The sequence below is a fragment of the Entelurus aequoreus genome, linkage group LG28, assembly GCF_033978785.1.
Source record: "Entelurus aequoreus isolate RoL-2023_Sb linkage group LG28, RoL_Eaeq_v1.1, whole genome shotgun sequence".
Taxonomy (NCBI): domain Eukaryota; kingdom Metazoa; phylum Chordata; class Actinopteri; order Syngnathiformes; family Syngnathidae; genus Entelurus; species Entelurus aequoreus.
In genome coordinates this window covers 34865692-34890975 of record NC_084758.1, presented here as the reverse complement: position 1 = coordinate 34890975, position 25284 = coordinate 34865692, and the positions used below count along the sequence as shown (strand labels likewise).

Below are 25284 nucleotides of genomic sequence, written 5' to 3'. Positions count from 1 at the left end.
CATATGGACCCAGAACACTGACACTGACATTCATAATTTCCTACTGCTTGTCCATGTTAACTTCAAAAAACAAACATTAAAATCAACACTTTTTTTGTATCGTGACATTTTTCAATGCCAATCTTTGTTTTTTGACACTGTTTTGGTGTGTGCCGCATATTTTCTTTTTTACATTTACTTTTTAAACTCACTTCTCATTTTTTCAACTTAATGGCAGTGGTTTGACATGGAGGGGAGGGGAGGGGAGGGGAGGGGAGGGGCCAGTGGGAGTGCTCTCAGTCACCTTGACAAAGGTTTATGTCAACATGACTCAACTTAGCTGGGGGTGCGTCACTTCCACTGTAAATATACAGTATATGCATAGTGTCCATGCAATGTTAATGAGTTCCAGTGTTTGCTTTGCATTCCAGTTTGACATGAAACGCCACTTTTCAGACCAGAGTTCCGACGACAGTGAATGTTCCACGCACGTAAACATGCTAGATGATTTATTGACTCAATAAACAACAAAGCAATGCAAGTCTTGGTCCAACAAACTAACCCAAAAGTGAGAGCCCACTGAGACCATACGTCCTCACCAGGACAACTCTCAGATGTATTCATTTTAGTAACTAAAGTCAAATGTTTGTAACAGGGTTGTACTATTAAAGTACTGCGGTACTAATGAATTAGAAAAGGTACTATACTGCCTTTGGAAAAGACAATGATTATGTCAATATTTTTTATTTTACACAATGTTTTGTTCTTTTTGTCATAAAGTCAGAAAACATGTCTTAGGACACAGGAGAACTTTAGTTATGACCAATGTATGATCCTGGAACTACACTGACAATGTATGATCCTGGAACTACACTGACAATGTATGATCCTGGAACTACACTGACAATGTATGATCCTGGAACTACACTGACAATGTATGATCCTGTGACTACACTGACAATGTATGATCCTGGAACTACACTGACAATGTATGATCCTGGAACTACACTGACAATGTATGATCCTGTGACTACACTGACAATGTATGATCCTGGAACTACACTGACAATGTATGATCCTGGAACTACACTGACAATGTATGATCCTGGAACTACACTGACAATGTATGATCCTGGAACTACACTGACAATGTATGATCCTGTGACTACACTGACAATGTATGATCCTGGAACTACACTGACAATGTATGATCCTGTGACTACACTGACAATGTATGATCCTGGAACTACACTGACAATGTATGATCCTGTGACTACACTGACAATGTATGATCCTGTGACTACACTGACAATGTATGATCCTGTGACTACACTGACAATGTATGATCCTGTGACTACACTGACAATGTATGATCCTGTGACTACACTGACAATGTATGATCCTGTGACTACACTGACAATGTATGATCCTGTGACTACACTGACAATGTATGATCCTGGAACTACACTGACAATGTATGGAACTACACTGACAATGTATGATCCTGGAACTACACTGACAATGTATGATCCTGTGACTACACTGACAATGTATGATCCTGTGACTACACTGACAATGTATGATCCTGTGACTGCACTGACAATGTATGATCCTGTGACTACACTGACAATGTATGATCCTGTGACTACACTGACAATGTATGATCCTGGAACTACACTGACAATGTATGATCCTGTGACTACACTGACAATGTATGATCCTGGAACTACACTGACAATGTATGATCCTGTGACTACACTGACAATGTATGATCCTGGAACTACACTGACAATGTACGATCCTGTGACTACACTGACAATGTATGATCCTGTGACTACACTGACAATGTATGATCCTGGAACTACACTGACAATGTACGATCCTGTGACTACACTGACAATGTATGATCCTGTGACTACACTGACAATGTATGATCCTGTGACTATACTGACAATGTTTAGTTTAGTTTATTAAGGATCCCCATTAGTCTACACCGCAGTGGAGACTATTCTTCCTGGGGTCCAGGCAAAAACATCACACAATCAGAAAACAAAAGATTAAAATGCAGTACAACATGATCAAATAATAAAATGTTGTAATACAAAAATAGCAACAACAAAGAACCAAAAAAAATAATAATAACTTCGAGTTTACATAATATTGTTCATAACAAAGATAAAAAGAGCAATATAAAAATAGATATATATATATTTTTGCAAAAAAAACAAAAAAACAAAGAACCAATGGCCTAAAATATATACATTAGTGTACCAAAGACAAACAATAAGTGACGAAAAAAGTTCCCTCCACCATTTTCTACTGCTTGTCCCATAATCAATAAAATAGTCAATAAAAACAGTCATGACATTAGGTACAATCTAGAATAATCTCTTTCCGCAATACTTCTCCTCTTAGTCTATTCTTAAAACCCACTCTGCTGGTGATTGATACCAAATATTGTGGAAGTGGATTCCAGTAAGTGATTGCCCTATACATTACAGTCTTTTTCAAAACATCACTTTTGGGTTTAAGACGGGTGAAAGCACCTCTTAGGGCTAACCTGGTACCATAGTTGTGACTTTCACTAGCAAGCAACAGCTGAGAATACAGATATGAAGGTTTATGGTATGTATAGATTGTTTTTAAAAATAGAATCAAACTACACGCTAGTCTTTCACCAACTCTCATCCATGACAATTCATTATGCATGATCTCAACGCCGGTCCTAAATGAGCAATGGAGAGCTAGTCTGGCAGCTCTGTTTTGGGTAAGCTGGATTTTATTGAGTTCTTGTTTAGATGCATTGGACCAAATTGCTGGGCAGTAGTCAATATGTGACAATACAAGGGATTGTATAACTTGTTTCGTAGTTGTGTTAGTTAAAAAATAGGCACTTCTTCTTATGATTGAGATGCTTCTGCTCATTTTTTTTACTATGTTATTAATGTGAGTGGCCCAAGATAGTCTTTCATCTATTGTAACTCCCAGCAACCTGGCTTCTTTAACTTGTTCAATATGAACTCCGTTCAAAGAAACATTCAATATGCGTTCTTTTCTATGAGCATGTTTTGAGCAAATAACAAGACATTTTGTTTTGGAAATATTAAGTTTCATCTTATTTTCTGTAACCCATTTAGAAATCTGCATAACCTTGTCTTGTAGTATACTGCTCAGGTCTGTGCAATTATCAGCATAAGCATATATTGTTGTGTCATCTGCGTAAATTGCACAGCAACCATTCTTTAAAATACATGACATATCATTTACAAATATTGAGTATAATAAAGGTCCCAGGCAACTTCCCTGGGGAATACCACAATATAATGTTTTAATATTTGAAAGGGTTCCATTGAACATGACACATTGCTGTCTGTTGACTAGGTAGCTTTTCATCCAGTTAATCGCTGAGAGTTTAAAACCATAAGCAGACAGTTTTATAAGTAGTAGTTTGTGGTCAATAATATCAAAAGCAGCACTAAAATCTAATAGCACTGTGCCAACTAATAATTTACCGTCAATTTGTTTTAGCCAGTCATCTGTTAATTGTGTGAGAGCTGTGCATGTTGAATGGCCAGTTTTATATGCATGTTGAAAGTCTGAATTAATGTCATTTATAGAGAAATAATTTTGAATTTGCTTAAATATAATTGTTTCCATTAATTTTCCTAATACTGGTAAAATGCTAATTGGCCTACTATTCGATCCAGTGAATGCTTCTTTCCTATTTTTTGGTAGAGGAGTTACTCTAGCAACCTTCCATATTTGAGGATAGATTCCTTCTTTAAAACTTAAGTTAAAAATATAACATATCGGACTGGCTATTATTCCAGCTGACAATTTTAAAAGTCTACTATCTAGATTATCATGACCACAAGGTTTGTCAGATTTCAACTCAGACAATAGATTTTCAATTTCCAATACATTAGTGACTGAGAATTCAAATTTACATTTTTTGTCCTGCATGATATCATTTTTAATAAGTGACTCAGATAGAATACAATTTACAGGCAGCATGCCATTTCTTATAGTATCAACTTTACTTATGAAATAATTGTTGAAGTAATCAGCAATTTCTTTGGGCTTGGTGATAAAGCCTTCACCTGATTCAATAAATGCTGGTGTTTTTCCCATTTTATCTCTACCCATGATTTGATTGAGAGTACTCCAAAGTTGTTTTCCATCATGTTTAATTTCTTCTATTCTAGATTGGTAGTACACCCTTTTTTTCTGTTTATTTAATTTGGTGACTTTGTTTCTTAAAGAGCGATATGCTAGCCAGTCCTCTGAGCTACCTGAATCTACTGCAACTCTTTTCCGTATATCTCTATCTTTCATCAAGTTTCTCAGGTCAGAGTCAAGCCAAGGGGCTTTGACAGATCTGACGGTGAGCTTCTTGATGGGTGCATGCTTATCACAGACAGAAGAAAATGACTTCATGAATTCATGCAGAGCTGCTTCAGTATGCTTTGACTCAAATACACTGTCCCACTGTATGTTATGTACGTCTTCAATAAAGGCATTATCACAGAAATGTTTGTAGAGTCTCTTATACATAATTGTAGGTCCAACTTTGGGGACTTTCACTTTTCTTGCTATAGCAATCATGTTATGATCACTAAATCCAATTGGCACAGAAACAACCTTTGAGCATTTATCTACTGAATTAGTAAAAAGATGATCTATGCAAGTTGAAGACAATACACCTGAATTGTTCATATTTATTCTGGTTGGTAGATTTATCATTTGAGTTAGGTTACATACAGTGGCAGTGTCATTAAGCTTTCTTTTCATAGGGCAGTTTTTTGAGAGCCAGTCAATATTTAAGTCACCTAAGAAATAAATTTCTCTGTCTGTGTCAGAAACATTCTGAAGCATTGCACACATTTTTTCAAGATATGCTGCATCAGAGGAAGGTGGTCTATAGCAGCAGCAGATTAGTAATGGCTTTAGATGTGGCAAGTGAACCTGGATCCAGATTGCTTCTACATCTGTCAAGTCCAGATCTCCTCTTTGCTTTATTGGAATGTGGCCTTGTACATAAAAGGCTACTCCTCCCCCGTGTTTGTTTCTATCAAGTCTAATTATATTGTAACCTTGTATAAATATTTCAGTATTGTCAATTGAATCATCCAAATGAGTTTCAGAAATTGCTACTATATGTAGATCATTTTCAAACATTATTTTACTCAACTCAATTACCTTGTTTTTCAGACTACAGATGTTCAAGTGGGCAATTCTGAGTCCTTTTTTGGGAAGTTTGATAGACATTTAAAGTTAATAAGGATTTACAGAATAGATGTCAACTCTAAAAACACAAAAAAACATATAGACCAGCAAACCACAGACTATGCAAATTTATCCAAATCATTTAAGCTCCTGACCATTAGCACTTGAGCCTGCTCAGGTGCTAATGGTCAGGAGCTTAAATGATTTGGATAAATTGTATGATCCTGTGACTACACTGACAATGTATGATCCTGTGACTACACTGACAATGTATGATCCTGTGACTACACTGACAATGTATGATCCTGTGACTACACTGACAATGTATGATCCTGTGACTACACTGACTATGTATGATCCTGTGACTACACTGACAATGTATGATCCTGTGACTACACTGACAATGTATGATCCTGTGACTACACTGACAATGTATGATCCTGTGACTACACTGACAATGTATGATCCTGTGACTACACTGACAATGTATGATCCTGTGACTACACTGACAATGTATGATCCTGTGACTACACTGACAATGTATGATCCTGTGACTACACTGACAATGTATGATCCTGTGACTACACTGACAATGTATGATCCTGTGACTACACTGACAATGTATGATCCTGGAACTACACTGACAATGTACGATCCTGGAACTACACTGACAATGTATGATCCTGTGACTACACTGACTATGTATGATCCTGTGACTACACTGACAATGTATGATCCTGTGACTACACTGACAATGTATGATCCTGTGACTACACTGACAATGTATGATCCTGTGACTACACTGACAATGTATGATCCTGGAACTACACTGACAATGTATGATCCTGGAACTACACTGACAATGTATGATCCTGGAACTACACTGACAATGTATGATCCTGTGACTACACTGACTATGTATGATCCTGTGACTACACTGACAATGTATGATCCTGTGACTACACTGACAATGTATGATCCTGTGACTACACTGACAATGTATGATCCTGGAACTACACTGACAATGTATGATCCTGGAACTACACTGACAATGTATGATCCTGGAACTACACTGAGAAAAGAACTGACAACATATGAGATCAAAAGAGTAGAGTTGAGGACAAAAAGAGTCAAAAGTAGTGAAATTATGTGTCCATGCAGCGAGTTAATTTGACTTGATAAGACATCCTAAATTAAGATTTGTATATTTAGAAATTAGCAGGACTTTTAAGATGGAAATAAGTATTTTATTCTGAAAACAAACATTCAATTTGTAAATCTTAAATGGAGCATCCTGGGTACGTCGCAGAATCTTTAAACAATATTTTCTACGTGGGGAAAACAAAAATATCTTATTAGAATCATTATTTTCTCAATCATGGCACCCACCTGTTCCCAATTAGCCTGCACACCTGTGGGATGTTCCAAATAAGTGTTTGATGAGCATTCCTCAACTTTATCAGTATTTATTGCCACCTTTCCCAACTTCTTTGTCACGTGTTGCTGCCATCAAATTCTAAAGTTAATGATTATTTGCAAAAAAAAAAAATGTTTATGAGTTTGAACATGAAATATGTTGTCTTTGTAGCATATTCAACTGAATATGGCTTGAAAAGGATTTGCAAATCATTGTATTCCGTTTATATTTACATCTAACACAATTTCCCAACTCATATGGAAACGGGGTTTGTATTTGGACTTCCAAACTAACAATAAAAACTACAGTTCTATTGTGTTTACTTTTTCCCCATCTTTTACAGGGCGCCTTGTGGCGACTTATCAGCATTCCTCTTCTGTAACCCTGTACACTGTTTGTTTGTCTTGAACCGGTTAGTGCTGAAAACAAAGTTTCATTGTACTTGTGCAATGACAATTAAGACCCGCTTACCTATTGTGAAACAAAACGCCAGATAATAAGTCCAGATAATATGTCCAGATAATATGTCTTACCTTATACACACACACCATAATAATACTCCTATGTTGAAGCACAGTACAATCCATCAAGCGGTGTGGCTTCATAGCTTACCAAAGTCCAACTAAAACATTTTGATAGATTTTCAATGGAACATATAAAATGTTGGTGTTGTTTACTTGAGTCATATTGCAGTCTACACGTATCTCTTATGTGTGACTGCCATCATATTGCAGTCTACACGTATCTCTTATGTGTGGCTGCCATCATATTGCAGTCTACACGTATCTCTTATGTGTGACTGCCATCATATTGCAGTCTACACGTATCTCTTATGTGTGACAGCCATCATATTGCAGTCTACACATATCTCTTATGTGTGACTGCCATCATATTGCAGTCTACATGTATCTCTCAGTGTTTCCCATAAACTGCCAAGATACCTGTGGCGGTGGGGGCGTGGCTATGTGCGTGGTCACCATGACATCATTGAGTAATTTGCATAATTTACTACAATGATTTGATTTTCTTTAAAAAGGCTCAAAAAATGTATACTTACTAATTAATAATAACAGTTTTGTTTTAAACGTCCATCCATCCATCCATTTTACAATATAATTACAACACTTTATTTACATATTTATATACAGATTTGTTATTCACTGAAATATATTTATTAATTGTGGTTCTTACAAAAAATATATCTTATAAAATATAAAAGCTAAAATGTCTCAAAGCTTTGCCCCTTTAATTAGTGCATACTAAATAATTTAACTTTAGCCTACTACTACAACCATATTATTTACCAGCAACATAAAGTGAAACAGAGGCAGAGGTGTCCTGCCACAGTCAGTAACAAATAAACACAAAACAGTAGTGGTGGTAGATAGACACAGAGCTTCATCAAACATCTGATCCACTGAACAAAGAGCTCCAAAAATCTTGAACTTTAGACTGCCATCAGTTTTACTCCCTACACTTAACCATGTGTTTCCTACTGCCTGCAGACTTTGCACCCTTTGTTATATACACATGTTGTGTTTCTAATAGAAATACATTTAATAAAGTCAATATAAATACATTTAATAAAGTCAAATACAAATAAGGCAACAAGAGAAGTATCCTACACTTCTCTTTTGTAAAGTAAATCTGAACAGCCTATATGAGCATCTACATCAACTATATGATTTGCCTGAGAAGCTGGACAGGACCAAAAAAAAAAAAAAAAAAAAGTTTATTTTTTTTTACATTTGTGGCGGACATAATTCTTTCGTGGCGGGCCGCCACAAATAAATTAATGTGTGGGAAACCCTGTCTCTTATGTGTGACTGCCATCATATTGCAGTCTACACGTATCTCTTATGTGCGACTGCCATCATATTGCAGTCTACACGTATCTCTTATGTGCGACTGCCATCATATTGCAGTCTACACATATCTCTTATGTGCGACTGCCATCATACTGCAGTCTACACGTATCTCTTATATGCGACTGCCATCATACTGCAGTCTACACGTATCTCTTATGTGCGACTGCCATCATACTGCAGTCTACACGTATCTCTTATGTGCGACTGCCATCATACTGCAGTCTACACGTATCTCTTATGTGCGACTGCCATCATATTGCAGTCTACACGTATCTCTTATGTGCGACTGCCATCATATTGCAGTCTACACGTATCTCTTATGTGCGACTGCCATCATATTGCAGTCTACACGTATCTCTTATGTGCGGCTGCCATCATATTGCAGTCTACACGTATCTCTTATGTGCGACTGCCATCATATTGCAGTCTACACGTATCTCTTATGTGTGACTGCCATCATACTGCAGTCTACACGTATCTCTTATGTGTGACTGCCACCATACTGCAGTCCACACGTATCTCTTATGTGTGACTGCCATCATATTGCAGTCTACACGTATCTCTTATGTGTGACTGCCATCACATTGCAGTCTACACGTATCTCTTATGTGTGACTGCCATCATATTGCAGTCTACACGTATCTCTTATGCGTGACTGCCATCACATTGCAGTCTACACGTATCTCTTATGCGTGACTGCCATCATATTGCAGTCTACACGTATCTCTTATGTGTGACTGCCATCACATTGCAGTCTACACGTATCTCTTATGTGTGGCTGCCATCATATTGCAGTCTACACGTATCTCTTGTGTGACTGCCATCACATTGCAGTCTACACGTATCTCTTATGTGTGACTGCCATCACATTGCAGTCTACACGTATCTCTTATGTGTGACTGCCATCACATTGCAGTCTACACGTATCTCTTATGTGTGACTGCCATCACATTGCAGTCTACACGTATCTCTTATGTGTGACTGCCATCACATTGCAGTCTACACGTATCTCTTATGTGTGACTGCCATCATATTGCAGTCTACACGTATCTCTTGTGTGACTGCCATCACATTGCAGTCTACACGTATCTCTTATGTGTGACTGCCATCATACTGCAGTCTACACGTATCTCTTATGTGTTACTGCCATCACATTGCAGTCTACACGTATCTCTTATGTGTGACTGCCATCATATTGCAGTCTACACGTATCTCTTATGTGTGACCGCCATCATATTGCAGTCTACACGTATCTCTTATGTGTGACCGCCATCATATTGCAGTCTATACATATCTCTTATGTGTGACTGCCATCATATTGGAGTCTACACGTATCTCTTATGTGCGACTGCCATCATATTGGAGTCCACACGTATCTCTTATGTGCGACTGCCATCATATTGCAGTCTACACGTATCTCTTATGTGCGACTGCCATCATATTGCAGTCTACACATATCTCTTATGTGCGACTGCCATCATATTGCAGTCTACACGTATCTCTTATGTGCGACTGCCATCATATTGCAGTCTACACGTATCTCTTATGTGCGACTGCCATCATATTGCAGTCTACACGTATCTCTTATGTGTGACTGCCATCATACTGCAGTCTACACGTATCTCTTATGTGCGACTGCCATCACATTGCAGTCTACACGTATATCTTATGTGCGACTGCCATCATATTGCAGTCTACACGTATCTCTTATGTGCGACCGCCATCATATTGCAGTCTACACGTATCTCTTATGTGCGACTGCCATCATATTGCAGTCTACACGTATCTCTTATGTGCGACTGCCATCATATTGCAGTCTACACGTATCTCTTATGTGTGACTGCCATCAAATGCCAAACAAATGTAGCGGTTCATTTTTTGATGAGTGATTCCAGAGCAAGACTGACTTGCACTACCTGATTGATGACGTAGACTCCGTAGTCCAGTTGCTGGCGCTGCAGGATGGGGTGCAGGTAGTGCAGCCAGTACTTCAGGTGCTCTTCTCGCTTGCGAAATGGGATGATGATGGCGACCTTCTGCAGCGCCTCGCAGTCTTTGGGTTTGTAGCGTCCGCCCGGCTCCAGCTGCCCGTTGTTCTCCTTGATGAGCTCCAGGCTCACCGGACTGCTGAACTCCACCCGCAGGGGACCCACTGGCAACACAAAAGGGACAAGTCAAGCCAATCCTAGCAGCCAACAGTAGACCACTGGGCTAAATAAGTAACATTATCACTGGAGGACTAGCTAAACATGCCACACCGTAGGAGGATCAGTATAATATCAGTCTATGGTCAATTCTACTGTGATTAAATCATCACAAAATCCTTTTGTTATTTACAAACTCAGGGAATACTGAAAGAAACATCCATCCATCCATTTTCTACCGCTTGTCCCTTTGGCGGGGGATTCAAACAAAGGATTCCATTTAACAGCAATAGTAGTTTTGCTTATGTTATGTCCTCATCATCCACTCGCCCTTTAAAGCAGGACGACACACAAAATAATCCAACTGTTTCAGAGTGGACTGTGTCGCCCAGTTCTGGTCCCCCGCCAACAAGTCAGCTGAGTAAAGTTGGCCTAGAGAGAGAGAGGTCACAGCTGAGGAAACATGGCGGCCCTACCAACATTCCCAGTCGCTGAACTACGTGCTCGTTAACATACTAAACTTGTTAACATACTAAACTTGTTAATATACTAAACTTGTTAACATACTAAACTTGTTAATATACTAAACTTGTTGACATACTAAACTTGTTAATATACTAAACTTGTTGACATACTAAACTTGTTAATATACTAAACTTGTTGACATACTAAACTTGTTGACATACTAAACTTGTTAATATACTAAGCTTGTTGACATACTAAACTTGTTAATATACTAAACTTGTTGACATACTAAACTTGTTAACATACTAAACTTGTTAATATACTAAACTTGTTAATATACTAAACTTGTTAACATACTAAACGTGTTAATATACTAAACTTGTTAACATACTAAACTTGTTAATATACTAAACTTGTTAATATACTAAACTTGTTGACATACTAAACTTGTTAATATACTAAGCTTGTTGACATACTAAACTTGTTAATATACTAAACTTGTTGACATACTAAACTTGTTGACATACTAAACTTGTTAATATACCTTACTTGTTGACATACTAAACTTGTTAACATACTAAACTTGTTAATATACTGAACTTGTTAACATACTAAACTTGTTAATATACTAAACTTGTTAACATACTAAACTTGTTAACATACTAAACTTGTTAATATACTAAATTTGTTAACATACAAAAGTCGTTAACACACAAAGTCGTTAAAATACAAAAGTCGTTAACACGCAAAACTTGTTAACACGCAAAACTTGTTAACACACAAAAGTCGTTACCAGACAAAACTTGTTAACATACAAAAGTGGTTAACATACTAAACTTGTTAATATACTAAACTTGTTAACATACTAAACTTGTTAACATACAAAAGTGGTTAACTTTCAAAAGTGGTTAACATACAAAAGTGGTTAACATACAAAAGTCGTTAACATACAAAAGTGGTTAACATACAAAAGTCGTTACCAGACAAAACTTGTTAACATACAAAAGTGGTTAACATACAAAAGTGGTTAACATACAAAAGTCGTTAATATACAAAAGTCGTTAATATTCAAAAGTCATTAACATACAATACTTGTTAACACACAAAAGTCGTTAAAATACAAAAGTTGTTAACATACAAAACTTGTTAACACGTAAAATTTGTTAACACACAGTCATTAACATACAAAAGTCGTTAACATACTAAACTTGTTAATATACTAAACTTGTTAATATACTAATCTTGTTGACATACTAAACTTGTTAACATACAAAAGTCGTTAACACACAAAGTCGTTAAAATACAAAAGTCGTTAACACGCAAAACTTGTTAACACACAAAAGTGGTTAACATACAAAAGTGGTTAACATACAAAAGTGGTTAACATACTAAAGTCGTTAACATACAAAAGTGGTTAACATACAAAAGTGGTTAACATACAAAAGTCGTTAACAGACAAAACTTGTTAACACACAAAAGTCGTTAAAATACAAAAGTCGTTAACAGACAAAACTTGTTAACACACAAAAGTCGTTAATATACAAAAGTCGTTAACATATAAAACTTGTTAACACGCAAAACTTGTTAACACACAAAAATTAACACACAGAAGTTGTTAACATACAAAACTATACAAAACTTGTTAACACACAAAAGTCGTTAAAATACAAAAGTTGTTAACATACAAAACTTGTTAACACGTAAAATTTGTTAACACACAGTCATTAACATACAAAAGTCGTTAACATTTAAAACTTGTTAACACAAAGAAGTCATAACTTGTTAACACACAAAACAATACAAAACTTGTTAAGATACAAAACTATACAAAACGTGTTAACATACAAAAGTTGTGAACATACAAAATTATACAAAACTTGTTATCATACAAAACTATAATAAACTTGTTAACCCAAAAATGTTGTAAACATACAAAAGTCGTTAACATACAAAAATTATTAACATACAAAACTTGTTAACATACAAAACTTGTTAACACACAAAAGTCATTAACAAACAAAATGTGTTAACATAGAGAAGTCGTTAATATAGAAAAGTCGTTAACATACAAAACTTGTTAACACACAAAAGTCGTAAACATATAAAAGTGAACCCATTAAAGTCGTTAACACACAAAAGTCGTTAACATACAAAAGTCGTTACCAGACAAAACTTGTTAACATACAAAAGTGGTTAACATACAAAAGTCGTTAACATAGCAAGTCAAGAACAAGTTAAAAGAAGTTAACAAGTCAAGAACAAGTTAAAGCAAATTAGTGACTCAAGAACAAGTTAAAACAAGTTATCGAGTCAAGAACAAGTTAAAACAAGTTAACGAGTCAAGAACAAGTTAAAACCTAAGTTAACGAGTCAAGAACGAGTTAAACCAAGTTAACTAGTCAAGAACAAGTTAAAACCTACGTTAACAAGTCAAGAACATGTTCGAAAATAGACTAGCAAGTCAAGAACAAAACAAGAACAATTTAACAAGTCAAGAACAAGTTAAAAACAAGTTAGCAAGTCAAGATCAAGTTAAAAACAAGTTAGCAAGTCAAGAACAAGTTAAAACCAGAGTTAACAAGTCAAAAACAATTTGAAACAAGTCAAGAAGTTAAGAAAAAGTGAAAACCAAAGTAAAAAAATAGAAGAACAAGTTAAAACCAAAGTTAACAAGTCAACAACAAGTTAAAACTAGCTAATAAGTCAAGAACATTTTAAAGCAAGTTAACAAGTCAAAAAAAAGTTAAACAATTTAGCAAGTCAAGAAGAAGTTAAAAACAAGTTAGCAAGTCAGGAACAAGTTAAAACCAGAGTTAACAAGTCAAAAAGAAATTGAAACAAGTTAACAAGTCAAGAAAAAGTGAAAACCAAAGTAAAAATACAAGAACAAGTTAAAACCAAAGTTAACAAGTCAACAACAAGTTAAAACTAGCTAATAAGTCAAGTAAATTTTAAAACAAGTTAACAGGCCAAGAACAAGTTAACACAAGTTAGCAAGTCAACAACAAGTTAAAATATGTAAGCAAGTCAAGAGCAAGTCCGAAAAAAGAAAGAAAATTAGTTCAAAAAGGTTAACAAGTCAAGAATGAGTAAAAAAAAAAAGTTAACAAGTCAAAACAAAGTTAAAACCAAAGTTAACAAGTCACAAACAAGTTAAAACAAGTTAACAAGTCAAAAACGAGTAAAAAAAAAAAGTTAACATGTCAAAACAAAGTTAAAACCAAAGTTAACAAGTCGCGAACAAGTTAACAAGTCAAGAACAATTTTTTAAAAGTTAGCAAGTCAAGAAAAATGTAAAACAAGTTAGCAGGTCAAGAACAAGTTAAAGCAAGTTAGCAAGTCAAGAACAAGTTAAGGCAAATTAACAAGTTAAAACAAGTAAGCGAGTCAAGAACAAGATAAAGCAAGTTAGCAAGTCAAGAACAAGTTAAAACAAGTTAGTGAGTCAAGAACAAGTTAAAACAAGTTAATGAGTCAAGAATAAGTTCAACCAAGTCAGACACAAGTTAAGACCAAAGTTAACAAGTCAAGAAGAAGTTCAAAAGTCAAGAACAAGTTGAAACAAACAAGTTAAAAGAACAAATTAACAACAAGTTAAAATAAGATAGCAAGTCAAAAAACAAGTTAAAGCAAATTAACAAGTCAAGAACAAGTTAAAGCAAGTCAAGAACAAGTTAAAGCAAGTTAGCAAGTCAAGAACAAGTTACAACAAGTTAGCAAGTCAAGAACAAGTGTACAAGTCGAGAACAAGTTTAATTAAATTAATAAGTCAAGACCAAGTTAAAATAAGCTAAATCAAGAACAAGTGAGGGAACATGAAAGTAACAGATAGTTAGCGAGTGAGTGCAAAAAGTACAGAAAGCCTCACCGAGCAGCGTAGAAGTTTCAGGACACATGTCCAAGCAGTTAGTTAGTGAGCTAGTTGGTGAGTTAGTGTGTGAGTTAGTTAGTTGGTCAGTGAGTTAGTTAGTTTAAGACAAAAAGTCCAGAAAGCCTCACAGAGCAGCGGATTAGTTTCAGGACATTTGTCCAATCGGCTAGTGAGTTAGTTAGTTAGTTGGTGAGTTAGTTAGTGAGTTAATTGGTGAGTTAGTTGAAGACAAAAAGACCAGAAAGCCTCACCGAGCAGCGGACAAGTTTCAGTACATTTGTCCAAGCAGTTAGTTAGTCAGCTAGTAATTTGTGAGTTAGTTAGTTGGTGAGTTAGTTAGTTAGTGAGTTAATTTATGAGTTAGTTGAAGACAAAAAGACCAGAATGCCTCACCGAGCAGCGGACAAGTTTCAGTACATTTGTCCAAGCAGTTAGTTAGTCAGATAGTAATTGGTTAGTTAGTTAGTTGGTGAGTTAGTTAGTTAGTTAGTTAGTTAGTTAGTTAGTTAGTTAATGACAAAACGTCCAGAAAGCCTAACCGAGCAGTGGATAAGTTTCAGTACATTTGTCCAAGCAGTTAGTTAGTGAGCTAGTAATTGGTGAGTTAGTTAGTGGGTGAGTTAGTTAGTTACTGAGTTAATTGATGAGTTAGTTGAAGACAACAAGTCCAGAAAGCCTCACCGAGCAGCGGAGAAGTTTCAGGACATTTGTCCAAGCGGTTAGTTAGTGTGTTGGTGAGTTAGTTAGTTAGTGAGTTAGTTGAAGACAACAAGTCCAGAAAGCCTCACCGAGCAGTGGAGAAGTTTCAGGACATTTGTCCAAGCGGTTAGTTAGTGTGTTGGTGAGTTAGTTAGTTAGTTAGTGTGTTGGTGAGTTAGTTAGTTAGTGAGTTAGTTGAAGACAACAAGTCCTGTAAGCCTCACCGAGCAGCAAAGAAGTTTCAGGACATTTGTCCAAGCGGTTAGTTAGTTAGTTAGTGAGTTAGTTGAAGACAAGTCCTGTAAGCCTCACCGAGCAGTGGAGAAGTTTCAGGACATTTGTCCAAGCCTTTCTTCTTGTCCCCTTCCTCTTTGGGGACGTCCATGGGCGGCTTGGAGCGACCAGTACCAGTACCAGTACCAGTACCAGTACCAGTAGTGGGGGCGGTGCTGGTGTTGTGCTGGTGCAGGTGGTGCAGGAAGGCGGAGGTGGTGTCCAGAGAGCGGACGTAGTAGACCAGGGTGACGGAGATGTGGAGGAAGCACAGCAGCACCACCAGCTTGCAGGTCCGATGGAGGACGCTAAACTTCGCCGAGGAGTCGGCGGCCATCCTGAGTGACTCCTGACTGGACTAGCTGCTTGCGGGGACCTCCATCTGTCCTCAGGAGGACATGGCGAGGTCCTGCTTCTGGTGACGTCACAGTCAAGGACAGTTAGGCGAGGTCCTGCTTCTGGTGACGTCACACGCCGAAGGACAGTTAGCTTTAGCCGCGCGAGCTAACACCACTCCGTTAACTTTTCTTATCCCGCGCCGCGCTTCTTTCAGTCCTCGCCCAGAAAGTGGTCCGTTAAAGCGGCGTCGCGGCTCCGGGGCACGACAATAAGCAGTCAGTGTTGATGTAAAAATGCGCTCAGGTCAGACGTCACGTGTTAAAACGCCAGAACTCCGAAGAAGTGGAAAAACTTTCTATTTTTCCACCGTTAAGGTAAGTCAATGACATTGAGCGCTTCCGGCGAGAGTTTCCAAAATAAAAGACTTACGTTGTCTGCACATAGGGCGGCTACTATAGAAAAGCACAGTTGAAATTCGAATTTTGATGTTGAAGCCCTTTATTTAAAGTAGAAATGAGTGGGGCGGCCGTGCCACAGCAATTTTGAGGGTTCCGGGTTCGATCCTCGCTTCCCCCACCATCGACACTGCCGTTGTGTCCTTGGAAGACAATTTCCCCACCTTTTTCGCTTTGTGTATGCGTATAACGTCACATCCGGTTCTTCTTGGCGGCTTCATCGGCATGCAGTTTGAGCGTCGCATTCAAACAAGTGAGCGTGAGTTTAGTTGCTTAAAGTCCACCAAGTCCGGCAAATGGCTCTTAAAACTATCACTGTCATCATCTTACTTTTGTCTGAAAACATGTCATTTGTTCCAGAAACTTTCTGTGATGCAATCGAGTTTGTTCTGTACTTTATCAGTTCACAGCAAAACTACATTAAGAAAATAACAAGAAATCGCATTAGTTTGTGTTCTTTTGTGGTTGCTATGTCTTATTATAACTACAACGTTTACAAACAAACTAAGGTCATGTTCAATCCTAGTAATACATATTAGTCCAGGAATAATACTTGTAGCAGGAATAATAATACCTGTAACAGGAATAATAATACTTGTAGCAGGAATAATAATACTTGTAGCAGGAATAATAATACCTGTAACAGGAATAATAATACTTGTAGCAGGAATAATAATACTTGTAACAGGAATAATAATACTTTTAGCAGGAATAATAATACCTGTAACAGGAATAATAATACTTGTAGCAGGAATAATAATACTTGTAGCAGGAATAATAATACTTTTAGCAGGAATAATAATACTTGTAGCAGGAATAATAATACTTTTAGCAGGAATAATAATACCTGTAACAGGAATAATAATACTTGTAGCAGGAATAATAATACTTGTAACAGGAATAATAATACTTTTAGCAGGAATAATAATACCTGTAACAGGAATAATAATACTTGTAGCAGGAATAATAATACTTGTAGCAGGAATAATAATACTTTTAGCAGGAATAATAATACTTGTAGCAGGAATAATAACACTTGTAGCAGGAATAATAATACTTGTAGCAGGAATAATAACACTTGTAGCAGGAATAATAATACTTGTAGCAGGAATAATAATACTTTTAGCAGGAATAATACTTGTAGCAGGAATAATAACACTTGTAACAGGAATAATAACACTTGTAGCAGGAATAATAATACTTGTAGCAGGAATAATAACACTTGTAGCAGGAATAATAACACTTGTAACAGGAATAATAACACTTGTAGCAGGAATAATAATACTTGTAGCAGGAATAATAACACTTGTAGCAGGAATAATAATACTTGTTGCAGGAATAATAACTTGTAACAGGAATAATAACACTTGTAGCAGGAATAATAACTTGTTGCAGGAATAATAACACTTGTAGCAGGAATAATAACTTGTAACAGGAATAATAACACTTGTAGCAGGAATAATAACTTGTTGCAGGAATAATAACACTTGTAGCAGGAATAATAACTTGTAACAGGAATAATAACACTTGTAGCAGGAATAATAACTTGTTGCAGGAATAATAACACTTGTAACAGGAATAATAATACTTGTAACAGGAATAATAATACTTGTAGCAGGAATAATAACACTTGTAACATGAATAATAATACTTGTAGCAGGAATAATAATACTTGTAGCAGGAATAATAATACTTGTAGCAGGAATAATAATACTTGTAGCAGGAATAATAATACTTGTAGCAGGAATAATAATACTTGTAGCAGGAATAATAATACTTTATTTTTTTTATATTTGCCTGTAAACCTTTCTTAATACAACATCTGCACTGATCCAGTTAATACAACATCTGCACTGATCCAGTTAATACAACATCTGCACTGATCCAGTTAATACAACATCTGCAGCCTAATAAGACTTGAGGCTGTCGCCTGAAACTCGGAAGTGCCCGGATGTGCCTCTAGGTCACGTGACTGCAACCCAGTTGGGGTTTTTTTTTCAGTTTCCATATCTTTTTTCTGCTGAAAGCGCGTGCTATCAAGTGACAGGGGTGTGGTCACCCTAACACGTGACCTATTCCACCAACAATGTTATGCAAGATGCTCCAGGCTTTATTTGGAAAACGAAACACAGAACTATAGAAATCGCGCATTTTTTGCATGTGTCAGTCGTTTGCGTTCGCCGAGTTTTCACTTTTCCCACTTTATTTAACTGACATTGAACGCATCGTGATTGTGTTCTTGTATATTGTTGGGACAGGAGACAATAGTGTGTAACTCATTCAGTGGTCTTTATTGCAACTGATGGCCCGGACGTAAACACAACACACACTTCCTGCTAGCTGCTGGGACATACCATTCTGTTAGGGGTGCAACCCTTACTCGCCTATAACATCTCCCCTTTCTTAGATGAACCTTTCTAAGAACATAAACAACCCGAATATGTATCCCATATTAACACATTACTAAAATAAAACACATTACAGATTCTGTCCCCCTATTTTTTTTTTTTTTTTTTCAAACGTGTGTCAACACAACAATAGTCCAGCCTCAGGCCCAAACCCCAGTCCATAATATCTATAAGTCCAACCTGACCGGCACTCTCACCAGCCTGCCACTGGCCGTCCTCTGCTCCGTCACGGGCGTGGCGTTGCCCGCGGGCTGGTGCACACCACTCCGCCTGAGCGGCCTGGCCCCCTGCCCGTTTGTGTCACTGTCCTCCATATTGCCCGTCGTGCTGTCAGACGGATCGCTGTGTTGCTCCTCAGGCGGGCCGCTGCGCTGCATGCTTTGTTGCTCAGGGTGGCGTCCGATCGCCTCCCCCTCAGCTGGCCGCAGATCCACCCGATTCCGTCGATAGAACGTCCCCTCGACATCCACCAGGTATGATCTGGGGCCCGCCTGTTTCAGGCACACGCCCCTCCTCCACCTGCCCGTCCTGTCGCCAGGTAGTGGCTTCATCCTGATGTCTTGGCCGATACACAGCTCGGGCAAGTCTCTGGCCGACCTGTCATACCAGAACTTGGCTGTCTGGTGTTTCGCCCGCAGCTTCTCCGGGACCCCAGTGACTACGCTCGGCTCCAAGAGCGTGTCGGCGACCGGGAGCGGAGTTTTCAGCCTCCGAGACATCAGTCTTTGTGCTGGGCTGCTGAGCATGCCCTCCGTGGGCGTGTTTCTCCACTGTAAGATGGCTATCCATGGGTCATTGCCTGCGCTGGCTGCTTTCTTGCACAGATTCTTCACTATCTTTACTGCCGACTCAGCCTTTCCATTAGACTTTGGGTGCCTGGGTGAAGACATTACATGGCTAAAGTCCCATTCTTTTGCAAACCTCCTGAATGTCCCGCAGTCAAACTGAGAACCACAGTCTGTAATGACCCGGTCAGGCTGTCCGTGTCGTGCGAATTGGGCCTTGCACCTCAGGACTGTGGTCTCTGCTGACAAGTCTGGGAGCAGCTCTATCTCCCAGAAGTCTGAGTAATGGTCAACGATGATCAGAAAATCCTTGCCTGCTTGCCTGAATAGATCCATGCTGAGAATCTGCCATGGCCGCGTCGGGAGTGCATGTGACATCATTGTTTCTCGCTGTTGGTCATGTGAATATTCGTTACATGCTGAACACTGACTCACATAGTCCTTGACTTCACCTTGCATGTTCGGCCAGTACAGCGTGTCTCTGGCCTGTCTGTAACAGGCATCTCCTCCTACGTGGCTGGCGTGGATGCGTTTCAGCATCTCCGCGCGTAACGACTTTGGAATTATGACCCGCTGGCTTTTGAAGAGCACCCCATCTTGTGCGCTGATCTCGTCACGAATTGACCAGTACTCCCTGATCGCCAGAGGAGTATCCTCACGGAGATCTGGCCATCCCCTGAGCACTGCTGCCTTTAGCATCTGGAGGTTTTCATCCATCTCCGTGTGTTGTCTTATCTGCGCCAGGCGCTGTCTGGTGACATTCAGATAATCAGCCTGATTTATCTGTTCAGTGTCCTCCTGCGCCCTCTGCAGGCTACAAACTGCGTGTTTTGTGTAGCTCGTGTCCGTCCTCTGTAGTGGAGCCGTGGCTCTGCTCAACGTGTCACTGATGTGCATGTCTGGGCCCGGCTTGTACACTACCTTGAGGGTGTAGTTCTGAAGTGTGAGCAGCATGCTTTGGAGCCTCTTGGGTGCCGTGAGGAGAGGCTTGTTGAAAATCGAGATGAGTGGCTTGTGGTCCGTTTCTGTTGTGATCTCTCCACGCCCATACAGGTAATAGTGGAATCGCTGGCACGCAAACACGATGCTCAGACACTCCTTTTCGATTTGTGCATAGTTCTGTTCTGTCTGAGTTAGCGCCCGTGATGCAAACCCGACTGGCTGGCCCTCCTGCATCAGACAGCATCCAAGCCCCTTCTGGCTCGCATCACTCTGGATGGTGACTGGCTTGGTCACGTCGTAGTATCTCAGGAGCGGGGCTGCCGTGACCAGCCGCTTGACCTCCTTGACTGCAGCCTCGTGTTTAGGCAGCCAATGCCACGGGACGTCTTTGTCCAGCAGCCTCCGCAGTGGCTCACAGATGTCGGAGAGTCGTGGCATGAACTTTGCGAGATAGGTGACAAACCCTATGAACCGCTGGACTGCTTTGGCGTCGGTGGGGTGTGGCATGTCCTGGACTGCCCTGATCTTTTCTGGGTCTGCCTTGAGCCCCTCTGCTGACAGAATATGCCCATGAAACTTGACCTCTCTAAGCCTGAACTGCAGCTTCTTTAGACTCAATCTTAGCTTAACTTCTCTGCACCTCTCCATGAGCGCTATCAGTTTTGTGTCATGGTCCTGTATGGCCTCCTCATCTGTCTCCCCACACCCTACCACCAGTATGTCATCTGCGATTGGCTCTACACCAGCAAGCCCTGCCAGCAGCTCATGCTGCTTCCGCTGGTATACCTCTGGCGCTACTGACACACCAAACGGTAGCTTTAACCAGCGCTTCCTGCCCCACGGTGTCCAGAACGTAGTCATGTAACTACTGTCCTCATCTAGCCTACACTGTAAAAAGGCATCACGTGCGTCTACAAGGGTGAATATGCGCGCTTTAGGCAGCTTGTATAGCACATCCTCTAAGGTCGGCATTAGGTAATGTGACCTCTTCAGAGCTTGATTTAGAAACTTGGGGTCTATGCAGATCCTCACCTTGTCTGGCTGTCTGACTATCACCATGTTGCTAATCCACTCACTTGGCTCTGACACTGAGGCTAGGTGCCCATCTCGCTCATATTTATCTAGCTGAGCCTTGACTGCCTCTCTGAGTGCCACTGGCACATTGCGTGGGGGAGCCTGCACCGGGGCTATATCTTTGTCTAGCTCAAAATGAACCTCCCCTGGGACGGATTCGACTGGACTGTTAAAAACATCATCATATGTCATAACAAGGTGCTGCCTAGTTAGTGGCTCTGACCTGCTCTGCCCCACCATAAGCAGCTCCTGAGGGATGGTGAAGCGCATTAGGCCTAGCCGCTCACTGGTTTCGCCCGACAGCAGGGGTCTCTGCTTGCTTCTCACTATCTCGAACTCAAGCTTGTGTGTTTTGCCCCTCACTACACACTCTGTCCTGAATATCCCTATGGATTGCATCGTTTCGCCTGAATACAGTACCAATCTGGTCTGGCTCGGCCCTAACTCCACACCAGGCGCCAGTCTTCTCTTGTCTTGTATACTCATCACATTACAGGTCGCCCCTGAATCTAGCTGGCACCTCTGAGACCCACCGTTCACTCTTATGTTAGCAAACCATTTCCTCCCACCGCCCTGGACTGCACCTATGCTCTCTGTTGTGTAGATGTGGGCCTCTGTGCTGTCCCTGACCATATCCTCCTGGACCTCAGCCTCTGCTATGTTCAATTGTCGGGCTTGTCTCCCCTTCAGGCACACCTTAGCGAAATGATTTGCTGTTCCGCAATTGCGGCAGTTCTTCCCATATGCTGGGCAAAGTTCACGTCCGCGCTTGTGCATGTTGCCACAATATCTACATGCAGCACCCTCACTCTGTGCCTGATTCTGAAACTTGCTAAAGTGTTCCTGCTTAGATGTTGGTCGCGGCCGCCGGCCATCTGTCGCATGCACTGCCTCCAGCGGCCTGTCCTGTGCCATCGTCTTCAACCTGATATCCGTCATTTCAGCAGCTCTGCATATTTCGATGGCTGATGTCAGCGTGAGATCCTTCTCTCTGAGCATGCGACGCCGCACACCCTCATCACTGACACCCAACACCACTCTGTCTCTTATAAGTTCCTCTCCGAGTTGGCCATACTCACAGGAAGCAGCTTTTTCCCTCAGCCTCGTTACAAACGCATCAATGGGCTCCCCTTCATCTTGCTTGCAGTTGCCGAAAACGTATCTCTCGAATATTACATTTCTGGCTGGCTTGAAATACGCACCGAGACTCTCGAGGATGACGTCCACGTCCTTCTGCTGGTCCGCCGTGAGTCCCAGGTTATGCTTGTATATGTGGCGGCATTCAGCGCCCATCACTCGTCGCAGGGTTGCTGCCTGCACTTCCTTTGATTTTTCTTTTAGTCCTGATGCCAGAATATAATCCTCAAATTCGGCTCTAAAATTGTCCCAATTACTTGTGATATCGCCACTCAGCTTCATTTCCTCCGGTGGTGGTATGCTGGAAGCCATGGTGAAGCTATCGCTGTTAGCCTAGCTTGTTGCTAACGGCTAAATCTCCCGTCTTCGCCTCCACTGCTCCTTCTTTTTTTTTTTTTTTTCGTGTGTGCCGTCAGTGCAGCACGACAACACACAACCCTCAAACTTTGGGTCTAGCCACTTCTGACGCCATGTTCTTGTATATTGTTGGGACAGGAGACAATAGTGTGTAACTCATTCAGTGGTCTTTATTGCAACTGATGGCCCGGACGTAAACACAACACACACTTCCTGCTAGCTGCTGGGACATACCATTCTGTTAGGGGTGCAACCCTTACTCGCCTATAACAGATTGTCTAAGTTAGTTTCAAGTTATTATTATTATTATTATTCAGCAGATACTTTATGGATTACCATGAATTGATTAACGTGTTACCATTTAGTGGTCAATTGTACGGAATATGTACTGTACTGTGCAATCTACTAATAAAAGTTTCAATCAATCAATCAAAAAAAGCATGTTTGTCACTTCGTGGGATCCGTGGTGTACTGTGTTGGGTTAAGGGACCGTGGTAAAATGTACTATATAGCGTGTCGGGTTAAGAGACCGTGGTAAAATGTACTATATAGTGTGTCGGGTTAAGGGGCCGTGGTAAAATGTACTATATAGCGTGTCGGGTTAAGAGACCGTGGTAAAATGTACTATATAGTGTGTCGGGTTAAGGGGCCGTGGTAAAATGTACAAGGTACTGTATCGGGTTAAGGGACCGTGGTGAAATGTACTATATAGTGTGTCGGGTTAAGGGGCCGTGGTAAAATGTACAAGGTACTGTATCGGGTTAAGGGACCGTGGTGAAATGTACTATATGGTGTGTCGGGTAAAGGGACCGTGGTAAAATGTACTATATAGTGTGTCGGGTAAAGGGACCGTGGTAAAATGTACTATATAGTGTGTCGGGTTAAGGGGCCGTGGTAAAATGTACAAGGTACTGTATCGGGTTAAGGGACCGTGGTGAAATGTACTATATAGTGTGTTGGGTTAAGGGACCGTGGTAAAATGTACTATATAGTGTGTCGGGTTAAGGGGCCGTGGTAAAATGTACAAGGTACTGTATCGGGTTAAGGGACCGTGGTGAAATGTACTATATGGTGTGTCGGTAAAGGGACCGTGGTAAAATGTACTATATAGTGTGTCGGGTAAAGGGACCGTGGTAAAATGTACTATATAGTGTGTCGGGTTAAGGGACCGTGGTAAAATGTACTATATAGTGTGTCGGGTTAAGGGGCCGTGGTAAAATGTACAAGGTACTGTATCGGGTTAAGGGACCGTGGTGAAATGTACTATATAGTGTGTTGGGTTAAGGGACCGTGGTGAAATGTACTATATAGTGTGTCGGGTTAAGGGGCCGTGGTAAAATGTACAAGGTACTGTATTGGGTTAAGGGACCGTGGTAAAATGTACTATATAGTGTGTTGGGTTAAGGGACCGTGGTAAAATGTACTATATAGTGTGTCGGGTTAAGGGGCCGTGGTAAAATGTACAAGGTACTGTATCGGGTTAAGGGACCGTGGTGAAATGTACTATATAGTGTGTTGGGTAAAGGGACCGTGGTAAAATGTACTATATAGTGTGTCGGGTAAAGGGACGTGGTAAAATGTACTATATAGTGTGTCGGGTTAAGGGACCGTGGTAAAATGTACTATATAGTGTGTCGGGTAAAGGGACCGTGGTAAAATGTACTATATAGTGTGTCGGGTTAAGGGACCGTGGTAAAATGTACTATATAGTGTGTCGGGTTAAGGGGCCGTGGTAAAATGTACTATATAGTGTGTCGGGTTAAGGGGCCGTGGTAAAATGTACTATATAGTGTGTTGGGTTAAGGGACCGTGGTGAAATGTACTATATAGTGTGTCGGGTTAAGG

General features: G+C 39.9%; 1 protein-coding gene across 1 annotated transcript in view; it reads right to left on the bottom strand.

Moving 5' to 3' along the window:
- Positions 1-16769, bottom strand: part of LOC133644832 (beta-1,4-galactosyltransferase 1-like) — a 56219-nt gene extending 39450 nt beyond the window's left edge. The window contains exons 1-2 of the mRNA XM_062039568.1: positions 15982-16769; positions 10407-10642 (exon numbers count right to left, since the gene is read on the bottom strand). Of these exons, the coding sequence (XP_061895552.1) occupies positions 10407-10642; positions 15982-16279 (534 nt within the window). The 5' untranslated portion in view covers positions 16280-16769. The remainder of the gene's footprint in view (positions 1-10406; positions 10643-15981) is intronic.
- Positions 16770-25284: the final 8515 nt, after the last annotated feature.